Below are 21,986 nucleotides of genomic sequence, written 5' to 3' on the forward strand. Positions count from 1 at the left end.
AAAGTAGGCTTAATGTCAGCATATTAGCTATTATAGCACAGTGCAGGACAGGCCACTGTCCTGTTGGCAAATATTTCTCATGGCTGTGGTCAAATTTTGATTCACGGTGCCCCCGCTGCGGGGAAGAAGAGGAGGAAACCGTGTCTCATATTCTTTTTGACCGCCCCAGACTTGCTGATCTCCGTCTTGACAGGTCTGGGAACCCAAAAATTCTCAACCTGTATAGTGACATGAATGCTCTTTGCAAAACAGTGGGGTTTCTGTCCAGGGCTTTTGCAAGAGATGATTTGAGCCTCATAAAACAAAGATGTGTGTGTGTGTGTTTGTATTTTTGCCCTGCATTAAAACCTTTAGAAAGAAAACTACTTTCATTTTTTAATTCCTTGTAGTAAAGTTTAAAATCAAATAAAAGAAATCGATCTACATCACTGCATCTAGATTTAGCAACAAAACAAACAATTAGCTGGAGTGGTAAGAAACACTTAACCACTGTAACTAGCGTATGGTGGTATAATATATCTCGTACATTTAACACACTCATGTTACACAGATTAGTTTTTGTGAAGGCCTATCTCTTAATAAATGCTGTTAAGCTTTAATTCATCAATCAGTTACAGTTTAAAACAATGAGGTTAATAAATGGGGAAAAAATAGGAATATACCTATGTTATTAAACAGTTTTGCAAAATATCACAAAATATCACATCACAATCTATTTACAAGACATTTAGTTATCCGGCTATGGTCGTATATCATATTTTACTATCCAGCTCTGGCCTAATATCATATTTTACTATCCAGCTCAGGCTGAATATCAAAAAGTGCTATCCGGCTCACCCCTAGTTCTCTTTCTATTTTTTATGTTGTTTTTTTTCACTCAAAAATATTTTGGTTTTCAGATGTTAATGAATGTGCCCGCAATAAATGTGGTACAGGCCAATTTTGTACAAATACATTTGGTAGTTACATCTGTAGCTGTGAGGCTGGTTACAAATGGGATGCTGCTAGCCTGACATGTAAACGTAAGTCTTATTTTTTTCACGACTTTTTTTTAATTCAAAGAAATAATCATAGCATCCTTGATAAATCATTAGATGAAGATAATTTTAAAATTAAAAAAAAATATATATCAATATTTCAGTTCAATGATTCATTTTCATATTCAAAGTTTGTAAGAATTTTAATCCTTGTTTTTTTGTTTGTTTTATAGCTGATAAGTGCAAAGCCAGTCCCTGTAAAAATGATGGAATCTGTACTCTAAGTGAAACAGAATCTGGTTACACATGCAGGTATAGTTAATATTTGGGAAGCGTGGTTGAGAGGTTAAGTACACTTGAAATAGGCTTGGCTTGGCTACCTATGAAGGGGGCTCGAAATTTGATACCCGACTTGAGCAGAGTCGTGTTTACTGAGCGCCCACAGGCAGCATGGAAAACCTTCTCCCAGATACCCCCTCCCCCCACTAGTCCACAAATGAGATTGGACCATAGTGCTCTGAGCATCCTATAAGCATGAGAGTAGTGCTATATAAAAGCTATAATTATAATATATTTTATATTAATCGTAATGTTAACTATATTCATGTTGTTTAATGGAATTGGCTAGAATCAGAAATGGCTGTCTAGATAGTTTTTGAACCAATGGTTTAGTTTCTCAATGGGCGTGAATAAAGAGATCATGATTTGAGATATAAAGCTGACCAGGATTTATGGGGGTGAAAATTTGGCAAATAATCTGAGTATAAGGGTAGACAAAATTGTAAGCTACTAGCCATTCAGTAGTTTTATATACTGGTGACTTAAGAAAATGGTGAATCTATTGTTTTAATAGGGCACATTGTTCTACCACAGTGGTTCTCAACCTTTTTTTGTTCCGCAACCCCCTAATATAATTTCCAACTAGGTGGCAACCCCCAACTGTAAATTATTGTGCTCATAATTCATTTTTAAAAAAGGGTTTCGCGACCCGCAAGTTCTACAAGAACAAACTTGACTTTCATTTCTATGTACATCTACTTGGCTCTCTTTGCTATGAACAAGTCTGACCAATCCTATACATCTTTTATGGAGGCTATTTATGCCTATCACAGTCACCCTATACCCTTTGAGAGAACTCATGACAAAAAAAATGTTTTTCTTTACAATTTTAAATTAAAATGTATTTTTTTAAAAATAAAAATTAGTTCAAAATAAACTTAGCCTTAACAGAATTTGTTTGTAAATATGTTAAAGCAAAAAAATGGACAATTATAAATGAGTTTGTTGTATCCACTTTCAGCTGCACTTATGAATGGGCAGGAAACACTTGTGAGGAAGAAGACTCAGATGCTAGAAGTAAGTTGTACATATTTTGCCATATGTCTAGTTAAAAAAAAAAACAAGTTGGTTTTAAGTAGTCTTAACATTACATCATTATAATAATACATTATGTCATTTCATATTTAAGTAGTTGTGGTGGCTGAGTGGTGAACCACTCAAGATCACAATCTCTGTAGAGCTTTTGATTTTTGCTTGCTCTCATCTTAAAGTAAAGGCACATGACAATAATTGGGGATCCTTGGTCATTGTACTGGCCAAATGACACCCTCATTAATTAATGAACCACTAAAAATTAGTAATCTTTATATCACATGGTCACTGCCAGATTCTTATATGCATGGCAATCTTGGACCCTGACTGCAGACTCGAGAAGAGGATCCTAGCAATGGAACTAAGATGCTACAGAAAGATCTTAGGTGTCACTTACAAAGACCGCACCACAAATAAAGATATAAGAAACAGGATTAATACAGAAATTTGACCCCACAATGACCTGCTAACCACTGTTAAAAAAAAACGTTAACTCAAACTCTATGGACACATCACAAAGTCCTCAGGGCTCGCAACGATCTTCCTTCAGGGAACAGTACCAGGAAGAAGAGGAAGACAGAGAAAGCGATGGAAAGACATCAAAAAAAGTACTGGCATGTCAGTGAATGAAATTCTATCCAATGCAAAGGACAGATGTAGAAAGATGATTGACAGTTCTTGCATAGTGCCCAGATGGTCCAACAGACTAAGGGGAAGGTGTTATCATTTTAAGTCTTTAAGGAGACTTTATTTTAAATGTAGACTTTAGTCCATACTTTTAGGTGTGGGGGAAAAACACAAATGTTCATTTTATATACACACTTATTGATTTGAACATAGTATGCAGCTTCTTAAAAAAATTTCTTTCCAAAAATATTGATTCATTTAAGTATTTAAATCCAGTATTAGGCCCCAGTTATCTCACAGTGCTAAATACATCTTCTTTCCATTTCTTGAGAAACAAGGAAGTCCCTATACTGGCTATAAAATACCAACAATAAAAGGTTGCTGGATGCCCCAGTTGTTAAAAAATATTATTAATTCTATAGAAACAAAACAAAAAAAATTCTGCTATATTAAGCTCTAAGTTATTGAGCACAATGGTATTAAGCCCTTAGTCACTCAGTCAATTGTCACTGGGTTTTACTTATTAAGTTCATAGTAGTTGAGCTCAAGAGTCTTAAGCAAACTTGATCCTAGGCAGTGCTTCTTGGCCTTCATGTGGCACTGGAGTGTAAACATTAGAGGAGATGCGGCAATAGGGAATATCAAAACAGAACTCCCATTCCTCAAGGGACTGTTTTTATGGTGGACACCTGGACAGCTGATGTGGTAAACTTTATAGAATCCTAAATGCTGCTGGTAAAATCATTGGCAAAAAGCAAACCCCATTTGGGCAGTTGTTTGAGACAAACATCTATAAAAAAGCTAACAAGATCCTCAAAATAAAGAATCACCCTTTGTGTCAGGATTTTGTGATTTTACCATCACAAAAGAGATACAAGACACCGATGGCAAAGACAAACAGACACAAACACTCTTTTGTTCCCCTGGCAATCAAATCATTAAATAAGAACAATCTGATATAAACTTTGTCACATGTAAATTATGAGTGAGTCTGGTGTGAATGTACACTTTGGTTTCTTATAGTTATAATGTTTTTTGTTTGGTGTAATGCACAAATTGTAAGACAAATTTCCATACGGACAATAAAGATTATTATTATTATTATTATTATTATTAAAGAGAAGGAATATGGGAAAGATTCCCTGGTGTGTTTGTCCTTTGGTCTTGTTTCTAACTCAAGCATGTTGGGATGCTAGCCATCAGTAATAGAACTGTAAAATGTACATCTGCTTGGATCTTTCCCATACAGAAGTTTGTTCAAACATGCAGATGGAGGCAAGCTTCCAATGGCCTAGAGATCCAAGAGTCTTAGTCTCTCCTATAATAGATTTTAATGTACAGTAAATAATGTTTGAAGTTGTACTAAATATTTCTCAACATTTTACTATTTACCAAAAAAACAAACAAATCATATAGGAATGAAAATAGCAGTAATCTGTGTCAGTGTTATTCTGGGATTCTTCTGCCTTTGTTTGTTGATCATACTTCTGGTCGTATGCTACAAAAAAAGGAAGTAAGTTTGGTTTTACTTTTTTTTCTCTTAACCATAAACAATATCTCGAGCTGTATGTATTCATCAAAACACCAGGCAATTTAAATATTTTAGTTATGCAATTTTTTGTTCATGTAATGACAAGCCACACACCAGAACTGATAGCACTTTTAACTTTAAACTTCTTTTCTGTTTATTCTCTTTGTTTTTTTTTTATGTATTCATCTTTCTTTCTCATGTTATTCTCCTCAGGGAGCAATCAGATTGGTAAATTGTATTAGCATGCATGCCATTTATTATACCAACACTATTGTTTCTAAAACATTGTAATGGTCTTCACTTTTAACATTTGCTCTAGATAGAGCTGTAGTTTGTATTTCTCTGGGGTTCACTTAAAATAGTTTATACCTAGATAGAGCTGTAGTTTGTATTTCTCTGGGGTTCACTTAATGAAGTTTATGCCTAGATAGAGCTGTAGTTTGTATTTCTCTGGGGTTCACTTAATGAAGTTTATACCTAGATAGAGCTGTAGTTTGTATTTCTCTGGGGTTCACTTAATGAAGTTTATACCTAGATAGAGCTGTAGTTTGTATTTCTCTGGGGTTCACTTAATGAAGTTTATACCTAGATAGAACTGTAGTTTGTATTTCTCTGGAGTTCACTTTAGGTAGTTTATACCTAGATAGAGCTGTAGTTTGTGTATCTCTGGAATTCACTTTACGTAGTTTATACCTAGATAGAACTGTAGTTTGTATTTCTCTGGGGTTCACTCAATGAAGTTTATACCTAGATAGAGCTGTAGTTTGTATTTCTCTGGAGTTCACTTTAGGTAGTTTATACCTAGATAGAGCTGTAGTTTGTATTTCTCTGGAATTCACTTTACGTAGTTTATACCTAGATAGAACTGTAGTTTGTATTTCTCTGGGGTTCACTCAATGAAGTTTATACCTAGATAGAGCTGTAGTTTGTATTTCTCTGGAGTTCACTTTAGGTAGTTTATACCTAGATAGAGCTGTAGTTTGTGTATCTCTGGAGTTCACTTTACGTAGTTTATACCTAGATAGAGCTGTAGTTTGTATCTCTGGGGTTCACTTTACATAGTTTATACATAGATAGAGCTATATTTATATATCTCTGGAGTTCACTTAATGTAGTTTATACCTAGATATAGCTGTAGTTTGTATTTCTCTTGGTTTCACTTTATGTACCTATATAGAGCTGTATTTTGTATATTTCCGGAGTTCACTTTACATAGTCTACACCTCGATAGAGCTTTATATTATATATCTCTGGAGTTCACTTTACATAGTTTAAACCTAGATAGAGCTGTATTTTGTATATCTCTGGAGTTATGTAGTTTATACCTAAGTAGAGAGGCTTCATTTATTCTTGTCATTCTCTTTTCTATCTGTGATGGTTGATATTTATGTTATACTAACACATGCTGCTGACACCTCTAATCTTACAGCATCAAACTGGGTGAAGGCTTATTGTATACTTTGCTAATTTACTTTCTGTTCAATGTTTTGTATTTTCATCAAATGAAGTTATATTTTTTTGCACATCTGAATTAAAGTAGACCTCCTGCTACAACTTTATCTAGGTTTTTATTTAGTATGACAGTCAACTGAGTTTGGTTCCTAAAAAAAACATAGAATATTTTGCAGGGAAAAAAAATAAAGTTAGCTCTATTGTAATAAAGATTTTCAGTTTGCCATATTAAAGTAATATTATTATTTCTTTCTTTGTATATCTTTCTTGTTGTTAGTTGTTTTTTTTACTGGGTTGTTGTTCTTTTTTTTTTTTTTTTTTTTTTACACTTTGTGTATTGGGCTCTATTTCTCTTGTATTCCTCGTTGGAGTTGTTTTTTTTTAACCAAGGCAATAAAAATTGCTTTGACATTCTTTTAAAAAAAAAACGTTTTTTCAAGGTTTTAGGATGTTTCAACTGAATTTAATAAATGTGAATTCTACTAACTTGATTTTATTAAATGCAGTTTTGGCAATAATAATTGTAAATTGAAATTATGAAACAAATAGGTCATTTTATTTTTGTTTGGGAAATATATTTCAAGCAGAATATAGACATTTTTTTAATTGATATACTTCATACAAAGTCACATGCAGGTGGTTACATATGAACACAATAATATAATTTATTTTGTGATTCATTTTTTAAGCAAGGTCATAATTGCCTTAAATAAATGAAACAGGTTTTAGCATACAGCTGTTACTGCATTGAATAGTTTTGTATGCTTTTCAATTCTTTAAAAACTAAAAGTTTTTGTAGATGTTAGCACTATAAGTGTTGTCAATTTTCACTAGATACTTTAGACCATGTAAGATACTCTAGGTTAGCCTGAGCATAGGACCTGGTGGTATGCTTTGTAGCATGGAAACCATGTTTTCAAAATGAGTTAAACACAGAGGTTCTTAGAGGTTTAAATATTATTTTAAATGAGAAACACCTTGTTAAAAAGGCTAGCTATTCACAAATGATAATTCAGTTTTAATGAATGGTTTATAAGGCTTTTACTAAATCTGAAGGTACATGTGGTCTCATAGCAATAATAAGATACTAATCAAATTTTAAATATTTTTGGAGATGTGTGCCTTGTAATAAAAATCTAACAATATATTTTAATAATATCAAATATGTAATAATTATTGCTATTGTATCAAAGATAGGGGACAGTATTTTCAAAATGGGGAGGGGGGGCGGAAAAGGGTTCAGATTTTATAAGAATCTTTTATTTACAACACATTTTTAAGCACAATGATAATGTGAAATGGACATGTTTCTGTTTTTTACATTTATATTTTGAGACTTAAATGTTTCAGATGTATAATTATGTATTGTTGGTTATGTTAGAATAAGATTATTTCTAAATTGCTTGAAGAAAAGTTTATTCTATACATTGTATCACAACCATTTTATGACATTTCTGACATGCTCATGATGTTCATATGTCAGTCTTACGTCTATAGTAGGCCTGTAAAATTAAGTCAAAGTTTTGAGATACTCATGTAAAGAAACCTTATCCCCCCAAAAATTTCTTGTCTAAAATTCAAAGACCTCTTAAACAACAATTGTTTATATCTCAATTTACCAGGACATTAGAAAGTGATAGCTATACCAACAGCCGTTTAAAAGACTTTGATGGTGTACCAAGGCCAAAGGTGAAACCCAATAGTGGGAGATTAGAAATGGCAGAGAATGGCAGAAGTAATGAGTATGAGTCCTTGCACACAGTAAGTCTTACAAATGTATTTAAGTGTTATTTTACTCACACTATCAACTAGACTTTTTGTCTCTCAAGCATAACATATCATTCGGAGGTGCTTCTAAAGGTACGCTGTAAAGAAACACTTAGAAAAGTCATGGCAGTGGCACAATATAGGATTTTAAAAGTCACTATATCCTAGTGATGACTTTATGGTTATGAAAAACCATGTTTTTAATACTAAATCTAAGTTATAAATTTGTTGCAAGTGGGTAAGTTTCTGTTTTAAAACAGACATTTTAAAAGAACAAAATGAATTTAAACTTGATTCATTGTCTCTTGTATTATTATATAACCTATCCCTTAGTAATTTAGAACATTTTAAAGTCTCAAATTGATGAGTATTATTATTTGTTATTTAGTTTTTATGAACAGTATTTATTAGCTGATATAATTATTATAAACTAGCCTAACTTATTTTTTAAAAAAAGACTTGATTCTATACATTCAACATTCAAGAAATTTAATAAAACATTTTTAAAATATGCACCATTCCCTTAATTTGTATGACATTCTATACATTTCAAGATTTTAATGGATTAAAAAATAAATTTCAGTGTGGCATATTGACTACCTTTTAGATTAAAAGCTGCTTGATAACTGTTCAAATTGAGTATTTTCTATAGTATTTAAACAACAAAATAATGAATCGTTTTGCTAAGTAAATGTTACCTTCTATTTTTTTACAATTAAAGAAAAGGTGTTTTATTAATTGTTTCTCTGAGTTTTTCTATAGTAACTTGAAATTTCATTTTATAAAAGTACTTTAAAATTTGTTACTTTCTCCTGGCAGAATGATAATGAAAATCACTCAGGCAAACATTTTGTGAACAAGGCATATGAACAAGATGAAGCTGTTTCCCAAGAGAGGCTGTAATTGTGTTCCAATGTTCTAGTGTTACAATCAAGACTTAGGCGTGTTAATAAAAGGAATATTTAAATGTGTTCAGACTCTTGTGCGTGTATGAGTGTCTTGGTTACACATGGCAGTAATGAGTTTTGGAAATGGTTGTTCAGACTCCAATATTATTGACGTTCAAAAAAATCTAGGTGCATAATTGAATAATTTACTGAATGCTGCTTACAACTTTTCAGTCCTTGGTGAGTAGTAAACTCACACTGCATTCGTTGTTTCTTGTTTAAAGAATAGCCATCTTCCTCTTATCATCTCCAAATTTCATATTTTATTACCATTTCATTGTCTGTTGTTTGTTTTTAAAGAAGTCCCAGCCGATTGATTAGATAAATATATTTTACAAATAAAAAATATAACAGTGATTTTTGTTTTAACATTTTGGAATTTTTACAAAATAAATTAGTTCAAAGTGAAATGTTTTATTCATCAGTTGATTTTAAAATCTACATTCTAGGACAACCAAATAGAAAAAATATACTGGTATGTTTTAAGATGCTAATTCTTGTATTTTTTTATTATAAAGCTTATATCAACTCACTCTGTCTGTCTGTCTATATATCTGTCTGTGAGGTAAAAAGTGTGCACACATTATTTCTGCCACATCATTTCTCGGATCAAGTTGAAACTTCACACAATTATTCATTAGCATAGACAAGACATGTATTTAAAAAAAAAAGTAACCAATTAGTCAATTAATTACTGGTTATTAATTATTTTCTTTGATACCAATAAGGGAAACTTTCAGTATTTACAGATATGGCTAAATTTGTTGAGTTTAGTCTCCTAAAATAATTGTTAACGCTATTTCTCCTTCACCAATTCTCTGATCAAGTTGATACTTTAAACAATTATTTATTGTAGCTACCAAAACATGAATCAAAATATGCCCTATTAGTCAATTAATTATTGGTAATTAATTATTTTGTTTGGTATCAAATTAGTAAAATAACTTGTACATTATTTATAGATATAGTTTTAAGGGAGGAGTTCTTCCCCTTTAGTTAAGCTTTGTTTGTTTTTTATTTAATGCTTGTTTTATTTTTACTGAATTATGTCCTCTTATTTATTTTATATCTTATCATTCCTTTTGAATGTAGAAATCCACCAATAAGTAAATCTTTGTTTTGTATTTAAATTCATATACAAACATTTCATGTTCCTATATACATATATATACATTTTCACAGAAAACAGTCATTCTCTATATATTACTTGTATTTAATAATATAAGATGTTTTACTAACAATGACATTTATTTCAAAGCAAACAAAAACCATTCCATATATCATTGAGTGTCCATTTCATACTTCTGTGAGAGTCCATCCCACAGATCAGTCAGGGTAATATGTATATCATGCCATTTGTTGTCTTAAAACTGCCATTCCTTTTGATATACCACATCAATACAATTTATGCGTTGATGTTCTGAAGTTTTTCTTTATTCAAATGATGTCAAGTATGATTTTTGTTTAGGCTACTGACTGCCTCATAGTTTGTGGAAATTTTTAAAAAAATCACATCATATGCCAAATGATTTACTCATTTAATATTCTACATAGAAGCTAAGAATTTTTCTACTTTTACAAATCTGTGATCTTGTTCTTCATTGTAACTCCTTCTTGCTAAGATTATTCAAATCGAAAAGCATTTCAGCCTTTTTTGATTATTGTTACTTGTTCTTAAAATGCTAATTTGAAATTTCACATGCCAACTATGGACACATTCTGCCCTGATAATATATTATGTATGATTGCTTTTGAAATAAAACATTTTTAGAGATTTAATTAACTACGAAATTTTAGATTTAAAATTGTTTTTATATTGTAACAAGTAAAAAATTGATTATATACACTATAATGCTTATCAATATTTTTATATTAAAATATTATCAACATTTCTGATTGCAGTTATCACAGGACTGTCATTATGTGTATATTGCTGAATTCAGTCCATGTTTCCATTTCTCATATCCACTGTGTTAGTGCCTTCCCCTTGAAAACACTATATTTGTTAAACAATAATAAATGACTTTTAGTTTAAATACACATAATTCATGCTGCTAACACCTTTCATCTAACAATAAATTTTCTGTTCAATTGTTTAAACTCCAACATTTGTCCCCAGTTACATTTTACAATATTCTACTACACTGTTTGTTGTTTTTGAAAAATTAATAAATTTTTACTATAAATTATTTAACATGGTCATCTTGTTTTATTTATTTTAACTCATTTTGTAGTATTTTATTTTACTTTATAATAAATGTTGGCAATCAGTGCTACAGGCTGCCCTCCTTTCAATACATCAGCTTCATGGAGAGGGGGTTAACTGATGTGTGAGTGACATCAATCTGACCATAGCTAGTGCACAGGCATTCATCTCACTTCCATGAGATGATCCATACTCGCTTCACCAATAACAATAAGGAATCACTGGGATTTATGTTCATCACTGTTGGTAGAGACTGTCTTGAGCTGTATCTCCAGACAGATACTTTAATTATCTATATCGCTCCTTTTGTCTCGGAAGACAATGGATGCGCCCAGACGAGTCACTGGCTTTGGTTTTGTCTTGAGACGGGGCAGAATCTGGTGTGACTGATCAAGCCAATTCTGGAATGGCAGAATTTGCCACAATTCGAGCATGTATATGAATCTCCTAGGGCTAGCTGACAAGGCAGCTTTCTTTTTCTTTCTCTTGGCTGATGCAGATTAATTTCTTTTTGCTCTCGGCGAAGATCATTCCAGCATGTACAGTCTGTCTCTATGCTGTACAGTCTTGGGCTATCTCCTCCCACATACTTTCGTTGATGCCTTTGGTTCTCATTACATTAATTACATAAATGTTTTGAATAAAGCTCAAAAGATTCTTTTAAAACTAAACGTCATTCACTTTTATAAAAATATAGTCACGGCTTTCAGTCTTAGTGTGGAAATCAATGAAAGCACAAATTGATTGACAGGATGTCCAATGATTTTAAAACTCTCTTGCACCTCACTTCAAATCAACTGTTCTCACCATACACTATTATCAAGTGGCTCCATCTTCCATTACTTCCTCACTCACTCACCTGCTATCAACTCACATGCATTAATTCCACTAAAGTTTTATTCACTCGCATGTGTTTATTTTACTAAAGTTTATCCACTTGCATTTGTTATTTTTATAAGTTTATCCACCCACATGTGTTTATTCTACTTAAGTAAATAAAGTAACAATCAGGACAATGAAGGCAAAGAAAACAATTAAGATTTTATAAGATATTTGATTAAAATAGAACTATGTAAAAATCAACAATCTGAGAATCTTTTTTTCTTAATTTTGTTTTTGCTATTTATCCCCCTCTAATTTGTGTTTGCAGTTCTGCTCTGTACTAATGTTGGTGGGTTAGTTTTGAGATCTAAGTCTCGCCATGCTGGTTGAAAGGATTTTAAAAAAGAAAATGTAATATTGCTACTGTCACCATGACAATGTTTCCATTCTTAATTGTACTTCCATGTATTGATAGGGCTTTGATTTCTATCTATAATAACAAACATTAATCAATTACACTTTTGTATATTGCTTCTTTTTCTGGAGTACAATAATTAAAGTTTAACTAGTTATAGTAAAAAAAATTTGAACCTGAAAAGATTGTATGTTTTTTTTTAAATATATTTTGTAACTGAAAAAATCCATCAATGCCAGACGCAGATGATGAAAAGAAAAGGAGAAAACAGTTTAGTCTCACTTGTGACAAAATATGTAGGCTAGTTAGATCTTTTTATTAACACAAAAAAAACAACAAAAAAAAACACAACATTCTGATGCTTAAATGCCAATTAATGCCTTATTAAATACCAATACCTTACAATATAAGAAATAACCCTTTTTCTGCCACATTTATAAATTGACCAAGGGCATAACATTTTTTTTATCAATGTGATAATCTGGTATAGAAGCTTCTATCTTTTCTTATCACAATTAAATTCATTATATATGTTTGAGACAAAATACAACTGCCTGGCCACTTCTGGTATTATGCCTTATTCTATTGTGATTGACAAAATATATTTTTTCATTTAGTTTAATATTTGCTTTTATTTTATTATCGCTATTTAAACTAAGAAAATACTTTGTCTGGTCTTCTTTTTCTGTCTTGTTGTCCTACATTTCTAAAATTAATGATGCCTTTGTTTATGGTGGAACTTTGATGGAAGAAAGGGCAGTAACTCTGAAATCAAAGGGAGACAATCATAAACCTTCATATGGCTATTTTTTACTTATTTATACATTATACATTTATTATCAAAATAATTGCAATAGCTATAGGTGTGAATAATTTTCCGATGTCTATTTAATGTATTTCATTTGTTGTTTAATTAAGTCCTTGGTTGTCATGAATGTAGTTTTTTGTAGACTTTCTAGACATGTTTGCAGCCCATTCTGGTCATGAAAGTAGTCTTTAGTAGAAAGGCATGGTTTTAACCCATTCTAGTCGTAAAAGTAGTCCTTTTTATTAGAAAGGCATGATTTTAACCCATTCTTGTCTTGAACATAGTCTTAGGTGGACTATTGAAGACATGATTTTAACCCATTCTAGTCTTGAAAGTAGTCTTAAGTAGATTATTGAAAGCATGATTTTAACCCATTCTAGTCATGAAAGTAGTCCTTGGTAGAAAGGCATGGTTTTAACCCATTCTAGTCTTGAACGTAGTCTTAAGTGGACTATTGAAGACATGATTTTAACCCATTCTAGTCTTGAAAGTAGTCTTTGGTAGATAGTCATGAATTTTAACCCATTCTAGTCTTGAAAGTAGTCTTTAGTAGAAAGGCATGATTTTAACCCATTCTAGTCATGAACGTAGTCTTTAGTAGAAAGGCATGATTTTAACCCAATCTAGTCTTGAACGTAATCTTAAGTGGAATATTGAAGGCATGATTTTAACCCATTCTAGTCTTGAACGTAGTCTTAAGTGGAATATTGAAGGCATGATTTTAACCCATTCTAGTCTTGAAAGTAGTCTTTGGTAGAAAGGCATGGTTTTAACCCATTCTAGTCTTGAAAGTAGTCTTTAGTAGAAAGGCATGATTTTTAATCCATTCTAGTCTTGAAAGTAGTCTTTAGTTGAAAGGCTTTATTTCAACCCATTTTAGTCATGAAAGTAGTACTTAGTAGAAAGGCATGATTTTAACTCATTCTAGTCTTGAACGTAGTCTTAAGTGGACTATTGAAGGCATGATTTTAACCCATTCTAGTCTTGAAAGTAGTCTTTAGTAGAAAGGCATGATTTTAACCCATTCTAGTCTTGAAAGTAGTCTTTGGTAGAAAGGCATGGTTTTAACCCATTCTAGTCTTGAAAGTAGTCTTTGGTAGAAAGGCATGGTTTTAACCCATTCTAGTCATGAAAGTAGTCTTAAGTAGACTATTGAAGGCATGATTTTAACCCATTCTAGTCGTGAAAGTAGTCTTTAGTAGACTATTGAAGGCATGATTTTAACCAATTTTGTCTTGAAAGTAGTCTTTAGTAGACTATTGTAGGCATGATTTTAACCCATTCTAGTCTTGAAAGTAGTCTTTGGTAGAAAGGCATGATTTTAACCCATTCTAGTCATGAAAGTAGTCTTAAGTAGATTATTGAAGGCATGATTTTAACCCATTCTAGTCGTTAAAGTAGTCTTTAGTAGACTATTGAAGGCATGATTTTAACCCATTTTGTCTTGAAAGTAGTCTTTAGTAGACTATTGAATTTAACCCATTCTAGTCTTGAACCATATGTAGCTCATCCTAGAAAATGAAACAATGTAGGTATAGCTGTATATGCTTGCTTGATAAAGTTTAGATCCACTTGTTGCAATACTAACGTTTGCTTTCATTCAGGGTTGTCGAAAATTCGCCCATGACCCACGTTTCCCCATATTAATGAATATTCATAAGCTCAACACAGCAGACGTGGTAGGCGTATCCCGTTTGGTTTCATCTGATAAGCTATGATTGTGCCTCACTGTATTGTGAATATGCCCGTGCCGGCCTTAGAGAATTGTAAGCCCTTGGCGAAGTGAATTTAGGTGCCCCAAATGAAAAAGAAAAAAAAATAAAGAGCGAAAAATAAAATTACGCCATTTATTTCAGACCTAGTCAAGCTTGTGTACTACAATGATAACACTGGCCACTCGTTGTGCTCTGTCTTCTCTAAAAATTGTAAAGAGTCCAGTGTGAGTCCCTCCCCCCCAACCTATCGAATGCCCTAGGCGGCTGCCTAGTTTGCCTAAGCCTAAGATCGGCCCTGGTAGGCCTACATTTGTTTGTTGCCGTTATGTTCTTCTTGGCCGTCATAAAGTCTCTGAAATTCTTAGACTGGTCTCCAAGATCTATCAACTTTATCTATAGATTTATGCCTAAACTAGGCACATTGGTGTAGTCCTATAGATATAGGTCTATGCTAGGCACATTGGTGTAGGTTTATAATAGCTTGTGTACCTGTAAAATGTGTAAGCAGAGACTAAAGTAAGTAAATAAGTAAGCATTTGGGTTGATGGCACTGGTGGATCCAGGGGGGAGCGGTAGAGGCGGACGAGTTTTAGTTTAGAATTCACACAATTTGTAGGCCTATATTAATAATATATACTAATTATTTATATTTCAACCTATTTTTATATTATTTCGCCCCCCCCCCCCTCCTAGTATGTTGGCCTATTTGGCGGGGTCGGTAGGGGGCGATGGGGGAGGGCGGTCCAATTTATTTGTAAAAGTCACAGCTTGCTTACACAGAATCAATTAAATATCTAGATATATATGATTAAAACGTGTTATTGGCGTTTTAACCTATCTTTATATTATGTCGTTCCCCTGTTGGCCGATTGGGGAGGGGGGGGGGCGAATACCTCTACTGCCCTTCCCACCTAAACCCTTTGTGTCATTTGTATTTTGTACTTAAAACCTAGTGTTACATTTTCCCCCTAGATAAAGCGCTTAGCTACCCGGGTGTTTATATGTGTGCGTCGCTTAAGCAACAACAGAGGATGGACAATACCAGCTTTTTTTTTGTTTTCGAATTTTTATTAGCTTCAATGATGGGAAGATTAAAAGGAAACGCAACCGAGGTTCAAGGTTTCTCTGACAGCCATTGATCAACTCCCCTTGTTAGCAGCGTATTGTCACATAGAAAATGAATCTATCGAAAATCTGGCCAACAAAATGTTGTTTATCCAGTTTCTGAGGAATCAACAACAGGAAGACAGGAAGAAGATCATTAGACTCTCTAATGTAAACTTTGGTAACTTATTAATAATAAATTAAACAGTTGTATATTATTAACCTATTCCTATCATAGAGAGTTATTATTCTCGTATTACAAGTAATTTATTAAAAAAAAATATTCAAAGGATTTTTTTTTATTAACACGAGATCGCCCCTTCAACGCCTCCAAAGGGATAGATAGGCATGTAAACATTTAAAATCATATTTGAAATCAGTGTCGTGGCTAGGGATTTGCCATATTAGGGGACCCGAGGGGCTTGACCTCTTTAGGGGCCCCGGCATTTTGACATTTGATATCATGACATGAGATGATGGCGTAAAAAAAAATTGAACACTCTTTTTTAAATTCAACCCCCATCCCCCCCCCCTCCATAGCTACGCCACATTAATGTAATCAGATGTATGTCACATAATCTGTGAAACTTTAGAAAAGAATATTCTATATTTTTTAGAGAGCTTATACTAGTTAACTCCGTCTTAGTGGTAACTTATTATTTTTCATTCAGAAAATAGGAAATAAATCTTGCAGTATGGCAGCAATTGAGAGTTCTTTTTTTAGAGTATTTTTTATATTTTGCTTATTTTATAGCGTGCACTGTTTATGATCGCAGCTGGGTTGCGTAGTCATGTGAAACACTGCACTTATTCTTAATCTTTGGAATCCGAAACGTTGCCATAGTAACTTGCGCCAGCTCAAATTCATAACATCAAAAATATTTTCCCATTTTTAATTTAAAAAAAAAATAGTTAAAGAAGAAATGAATTTTAAGAAACGGAACATCACTCAAATGTCGATGGATGGTTGAGAAGATCTATAATGAAAAACGCAAGCAAAACAAATAATAGTATGGCTTTAAACCCACTGAACATTCGCGTACACGGTTCATCGAAAGAGCACCTACGAGGGAAATCTGACAGCGGGGACACTGACATTTTCATAATATCGGGTGTAGTCCTCGAGTCGTGGCGAGTTGTCTTTTCAGAATATAGTCATTTGCCACGAGGCTGAGCGTTCAGATAAGCAGCGTCGTCTCCTACATCTATATAATTAGACGTATTCATGTCTTCTCCAACAAGTCACTTCTCAATGGCATCAGCGTTTCTATTCATAAACGTTTTGATAATTACGTTCGACAACTCTGTTATGAAATACAAATCATGAAAGAGAGATAATCAATACACGCCTGTTCACCGTTCATTTCAGTGTTACATTTATACTTTAACTAGTTAACTTTTTAAAAAATATAAATTGCTATTGTAGGCTATATTGCATCTTTTATGCGTAAAGCATGTTCAGTCCAATCTCTTTTGTGGACCAGAGGAGCTCAGCAAGCAAAACTCAACTTGAGTCTTATTCACAGGGCCGGCCCTAACAATTGCGGGCCCTGTGCGAAATGGATTGCGTGCGGCCCAGTCATGTTAGCGATAAGGATAAGCGAAAATTAAGATTTTGTATTCGAAAATGAATTCGTTTTTGCATTACATTTTTATAAAAGCTGACAATGCGTTTTTTATCGAAATGACAAATGTGTCTATTTTTAAGGACCTTTTTTTTTTGAGTTTTCAGGAGATTTAATTATTTCAGTAGATTTCTAGGAGGGCACGGGAACCCTATTATAATTTATATAGGCTTAATTTAATAATTTACACCTACATTTAGCGCGGTGTCTATGAAAGTGCGGGGCCCACTGCGGCCGCATAGGTTGCAGTGGCCTAATGCAGGTCCTGCTAATTCAGCAGACCCCCTTGATAAGTAGATAAGAGGTTAATGTCTCTCTGCCGCATATTCTGCACATCCCATTTATGTCTGTGTGTATTATTGAGTGTGTGTGTGTGTGTGTGTGTGTTTCACTGGCTTATAAAGAAGTAATTATTTAAGCTTAAATAAAATAAAAACAAACTTGTATGGATACTTTTAATAAGCCTTATAGATTAATGAAAGTTTACACAAATTTGGACCCCCCATCCCCCACCCTAGCTACGCCACTGAAGCAGATAGCGGCTTACGTTTCAATGAGCAAGCCGTCTAAGGAAATGTATTTATTTGTTTGTCTAGGCCTAATTAGATTCTTTTTTTTAAATAGCCTAAAACACTTCTATTAAAAATAATTAAAATTAGCGAGGGCTAGAAGAGCTTGATAATATGTCAAAATGAGTCATGGAAGTATATTGTACAACTATTTACATTAAGGAATTTTGGGGAATGACTCTATCAAATTTACTAGTTGAACTTGTAGCATTTAAAAAAATGACATAACTTAATTTCTTTTTACAGAAGAGATCGGGCGCTCTGAGAAATGATGCGACATTCCGCAATTTTGCAGCTTTCAAACTTCGCAAGCTATGCTTAGAACAAAACGTTACGATACTTGTTATTTTTAGATCAAGCACATTTTAATTCCTACATCTTGTAGGCATCAACCCAGGTCAACAATGCGTAGATCATGTGATCTATGAGTATGTCGTAGAAGCCATTCATAATTTAGATCTAGTCAATGTCCTAGCTTAGACATGTTTAAAATATCATGTAAATCAGAAATACAGGAGAGAAAAATGGAAAAAGGAGGGGGAGATGGGGTCGATAGTGTTGAAGGCACGAAGCGATTTTATAGCTAAAGAGTACAAAAGCTGAAGGTGGAAAAAAAAAACTCAGAAAAAACACAAATGAGCAAGAAAAAAGCTATTGATCTAAACGAGGAGGCACGTATGGCGACGGCACCCGGTTAGTCGTCTGCGTGTATTGACGTGAGCGCCATCTTCTCCACTTGCAGTTGACATCGCCAGCCAAGAAGGAGGCAAGGAATTAGCCCACATTTATTCGAGAGGATTTTTTTTTTCTAAATGGTGGAATTGGTGTGTTTCAACGTAACTTCCGGTTGCTTTCCTGTGTGCGTGTGTTCACGTCTGCAAAACACAACATCGCATCAAAATATTATAATCCTTGAGTTTGCGTTTTTAGCTACGTGTATAATATTTTTTGAAGCGATGGTTTCAATAAAGAATAGTTCAACAATTTTAATAAACACTTATAGAAAGTAGGAAATAACAGAAAATATGAAACTGTAATTTAATTGAGAATTTTCAAAAATATATTTCTGATACCAATTCTGCCCGTTTGTCTATCACGTTTAAATCTCAAAAAAACTAAAGTGCTATTAATAATCTACTTTCACAAAAGTCAGTTTAATGCTTTTAATAGCTGCAATAACTATACTTGGTCTTTTTAAGGTGAATACATTTGTTGTTTCTTTTTCAACCTAAATACGCAAATATTGTCATTCATGTAAACCATTTTTAAACCAAGATTAATAATTCTTAAAAAGTAAAGCTACTCTATAGTGACGGCCTCGCCCGTGGCAAGACTACTCTACTATGTTGCCAGACGAATGGAAATAAAACGATATTCTTTTAAAAAAGGATTTCTAACTGTAATAGCACACTATTCAAATACGTCACATTTCTCTATTTATTCAAGATACTTCCACACATCTTCGTTACAATATCTAGCATTGACTTACACACAATATCTAGAAGAGCCACTATTCAACATACGTTCACTCATTATGTGTGTAAATATAAAATGGGAACGCTGTAAATATAAGCTTTACATAACTTGTTTGTAACCCGAATTGAAAGAGAAATTCCTTTGATAACTTATCACATCCTATCAATATGGAAGGCGGTGATAAGTGGGCCTATTCGAAACTATCTCTTCAATCCACTCCCGATACGAGGATTATACGAGGCTCCAAACCGCTGAAGGATGAACGAAAACTTTTTGCCAGGCTGAAAGCGGAGCTGGAGGCCAAAGCCAGGTCAAAGAAGAACTCCCTTGTGAACGGACAGCCGCCTATCGACGCGCACAGCAAGGTCTACCTGGCCTTCGTCCTGTCTGGTATCGGGTACATGTTACCTTTCTCATGCTTCATTGCCGCGGTAGATTATTACCAGGTAAGTTGTGTGACCTTGACAGTACGACTGGAACACACACAGATCGATGTTTCATGGATAGGGCTGTCATGGGGAGGGGGGGGGCCTCAGTTTCTCGATCGAAATCTCCTTGCCTGAGAAATAATAACATATTATAGAATATAAGAGAGACAGTGGGGATAAAAGCTATTATGGGAAATGGGTTTACCCACCGCAGGAGGTGTAATAAAACTTATCTAAAATGTTTGTTTGACATGTTTCAAGATGTTCCTTCAGAGTTGAAGTTCATCTACATCCCAACCCAAACCTTACGCAGGACGACGGGGGGTGGCAACAGGAAGGTTATGAACCCGGGACCATCGCGACGGCCGGGCGTCCAGCGTGAATACCTCACGACCAGGGCGCCATCTATTGAGCTTCGTCATTCTTTTCTTTGCAGTATCTTGAGATTGTCTAGAAACTATTTTACCAAAGTCAATAAATCTTTTTTTTTTCCCAAAATACTTTTTTTTTATAATTAAGCTGTTTTTCTTTCTTTCTCATTTTTTCTCCAAAATATTAACATGATTTTCTAATATCTCGATAAAAAGAAACAAAAAAGGTTACTTGAGTCCGGGAACTTGGGAAGGCACTTTACTTTTTGTGACAGCACTCTGCTTCTATTTTCATAACGTTTTTTAACCATTCTTTTTACGACTTCAAAGCATGTCAAAGTATGTCAGGGTCTAGCAAGAAGTGATTCCTTTAACTATTGGCTTGACTAATGTGTTTGAAATTCTTGTCTCTGTTTTACTCGTTTTATTCTTTGTTCCCATCATTTAGAACTAGATCTATGTTCTTATTGATCTCTGGTTAACTAAGCATAGACCAATTTCTCATTGCTCAATGATTTTATGCACAAGAAAAAAAAAAGAGACAAGCCGCAGCTTTAATGATCTGCATGTGTATGTTTATTTAGGTGAATGTCTGTTTGTGCTTGTTTGATTCACTTTCAATCTGATTATTCATTTCAATATTATTATAGGCCTACTACATTTTAACTCTAATAGTTCACATTCCTCCTACCCCCCACCCCACGACACATGCAAATATTTTATTATAAAGCTTATATCAACTTATTCTGTCTGTCTGGTAAAATATTTGTACGCGTTATTTCTCCCACACCAAATCTTGAATTAAGCTGAAATTTTGCACTATTATTTCTTTTACCTGACAACACAAGAATTTAAAAAAAATTAACCAATTAGTTAATAAACTGTTGGTAATTAATTATTTTATTTAGTATCTCGGACAAGGGAACGAAATTGTACTTGAGTGAAATGGTGATATAAGCTGAATTAGTCCCCTTGATAGGTCTTCGTCTGAGGCTTAGTGAACATGAAATAGAAACAATAGATAACTATTCAATCGCCTATGTTCATTTTGTTTTTGTAGAAACTCGAAGCTTGAATGTGACCAAACAAAAAAAAATGACGTAATCCTGTACACCCTATATGCACCTTATACGCCCCTGTGAATATCTGTCATGAACCGTGGCGCAATGAATACCTTTTGCGCAATGTACCCTATGCTACGCCACTGTGTTATCCCCTTTGGGTCATGGGTCCTGGCGATTTGAACCTCTTCGCATCTTGGATGTTAAGCTATTGATGGCAAGTATGTCCATTTTCTTTTCCACAGAACCGTTTCCCACATACAACCATCATCTTTGACATGACCACAACCACCATCGTGGTCGGCACCCTGGGCGTGTTCCTCAACAACCTGCTGGTGGAGACGTTGTCCTTAACCTGGAGGGTCATGGTGGGCTACATCGTGTCCACGCTGCTGCTCCTCTTCCTGACCATCTTTGACGTGACCATGGACCTGTTCCCGCACGACGCTGGATACTGGGTCACTCTGGTGGCCGTGGCGGTCATAGCGGTTGGCTGTGCAGGTAAACACAGGATGGATGCTCACCGCCAGCGCACACACACACATACAAATTGTGCCAATGTGCTAAAAACCACAATATATATATTTTAGTATTGTAATACACTGATTCTACGCGATGATGTAAGGAATTATATTTGCGGTTGAGAGGCAGACTAACCTTGATCGGACTTAGTGTTCGGGGCCCTAGGCAAGTGTCATATTAGGGTCACGAATG

The 21,986-nt window shown here is 34.0% G+C and overlaps 2 protein-coding genes across 7 annotated transcripts in view; both read left to right on the forward strand.

Annotated features, from left to right (window-relative positions):
• LOC106055037 (mucin-like protein) overlaps nucleotides 1-10,861 on the forward strand; it is an 85,287-nt gene extending 74,426 nt beyond the window's left edge. For 5 of the 6 annotated variants that reach the window (XM_056004488.1, XM_056004489.1, XM_056004487.1 and 2 more), the window contains exons 28-34: nucleotides 900-1,022; nucleotides 1,211-1,289; nucleotides 2,278-2,333; nucleotides 4,392-4,488; nucleotides 4,720-4,734; nucleotides 7,581-7,719; nucleotides 8,545-10,861. In XM_056004488.1, coding sequence (XP_055860463.1) covers nucleotides 900-1,022; nucleotides 1,211-1,289; nucleotides 2,278-2,333; nucleotides 4,392-4,488; nucleotides 4,720-4,734; nucleotides 7,581-7,719; nucleotides 8,545-8,628 — 593 coding nt within the window. In that variant the 3' untranslated portion in view covers nucleotides 8,629-10,861. The remainder of the gene's footprint in view (nucleotides 1-899; nucleotides 1,023-1,210; nucleotides 1,290-2,277; nucleotides 2,334-4,391; nucleotides 4,489-4,719; nucleotides 4,735-7,580; nucleotides 7,720-8,544) is intronic. The other variant, XM_056004491.1, reaches the window with a different exon arrangement.
• A 7,714-nt stretch (nucleotides 10,862-18,575) lies between these two features.
• The window catches only part of LOC106051562 (equilibrative nucleoside transporter 4-like), a 26,412-nt gene continuing 23,001 nt past the window's right edge, over nucleotides 18,576-21,986 (forward strand). The window contains exons 1-2 of the mRNA XM_056004494.1: nucleotides 18,576-19,858; nucleotides 21,518-21,773. Coding sequence (XP_055860469.1) covers nucleotides 19,580-19,858; nucleotides 21,518-21,773 — 535 coding nt within the window. The 5' untranslated portion in view covers nucleotides 18,576-19,579. The remainder of the gene's footprint in view (nucleotides 19,859-21,517; nucleotides 21,774-21,986) is intronic.

This window comes from Biomphalaria glabrata, chromosome 11, assembly GCF_947242115.1.
Source record: "Biomphalaria glabrata chromosome 11, xgBioGlab47.1, whole genome shotgun sequence".
Lineage (NCBI taxonomy): Eukaryota > Metazoa > Mollusca > Gastropoda > Planorbidae > Biomphalaria > Biomphalaria glabrata.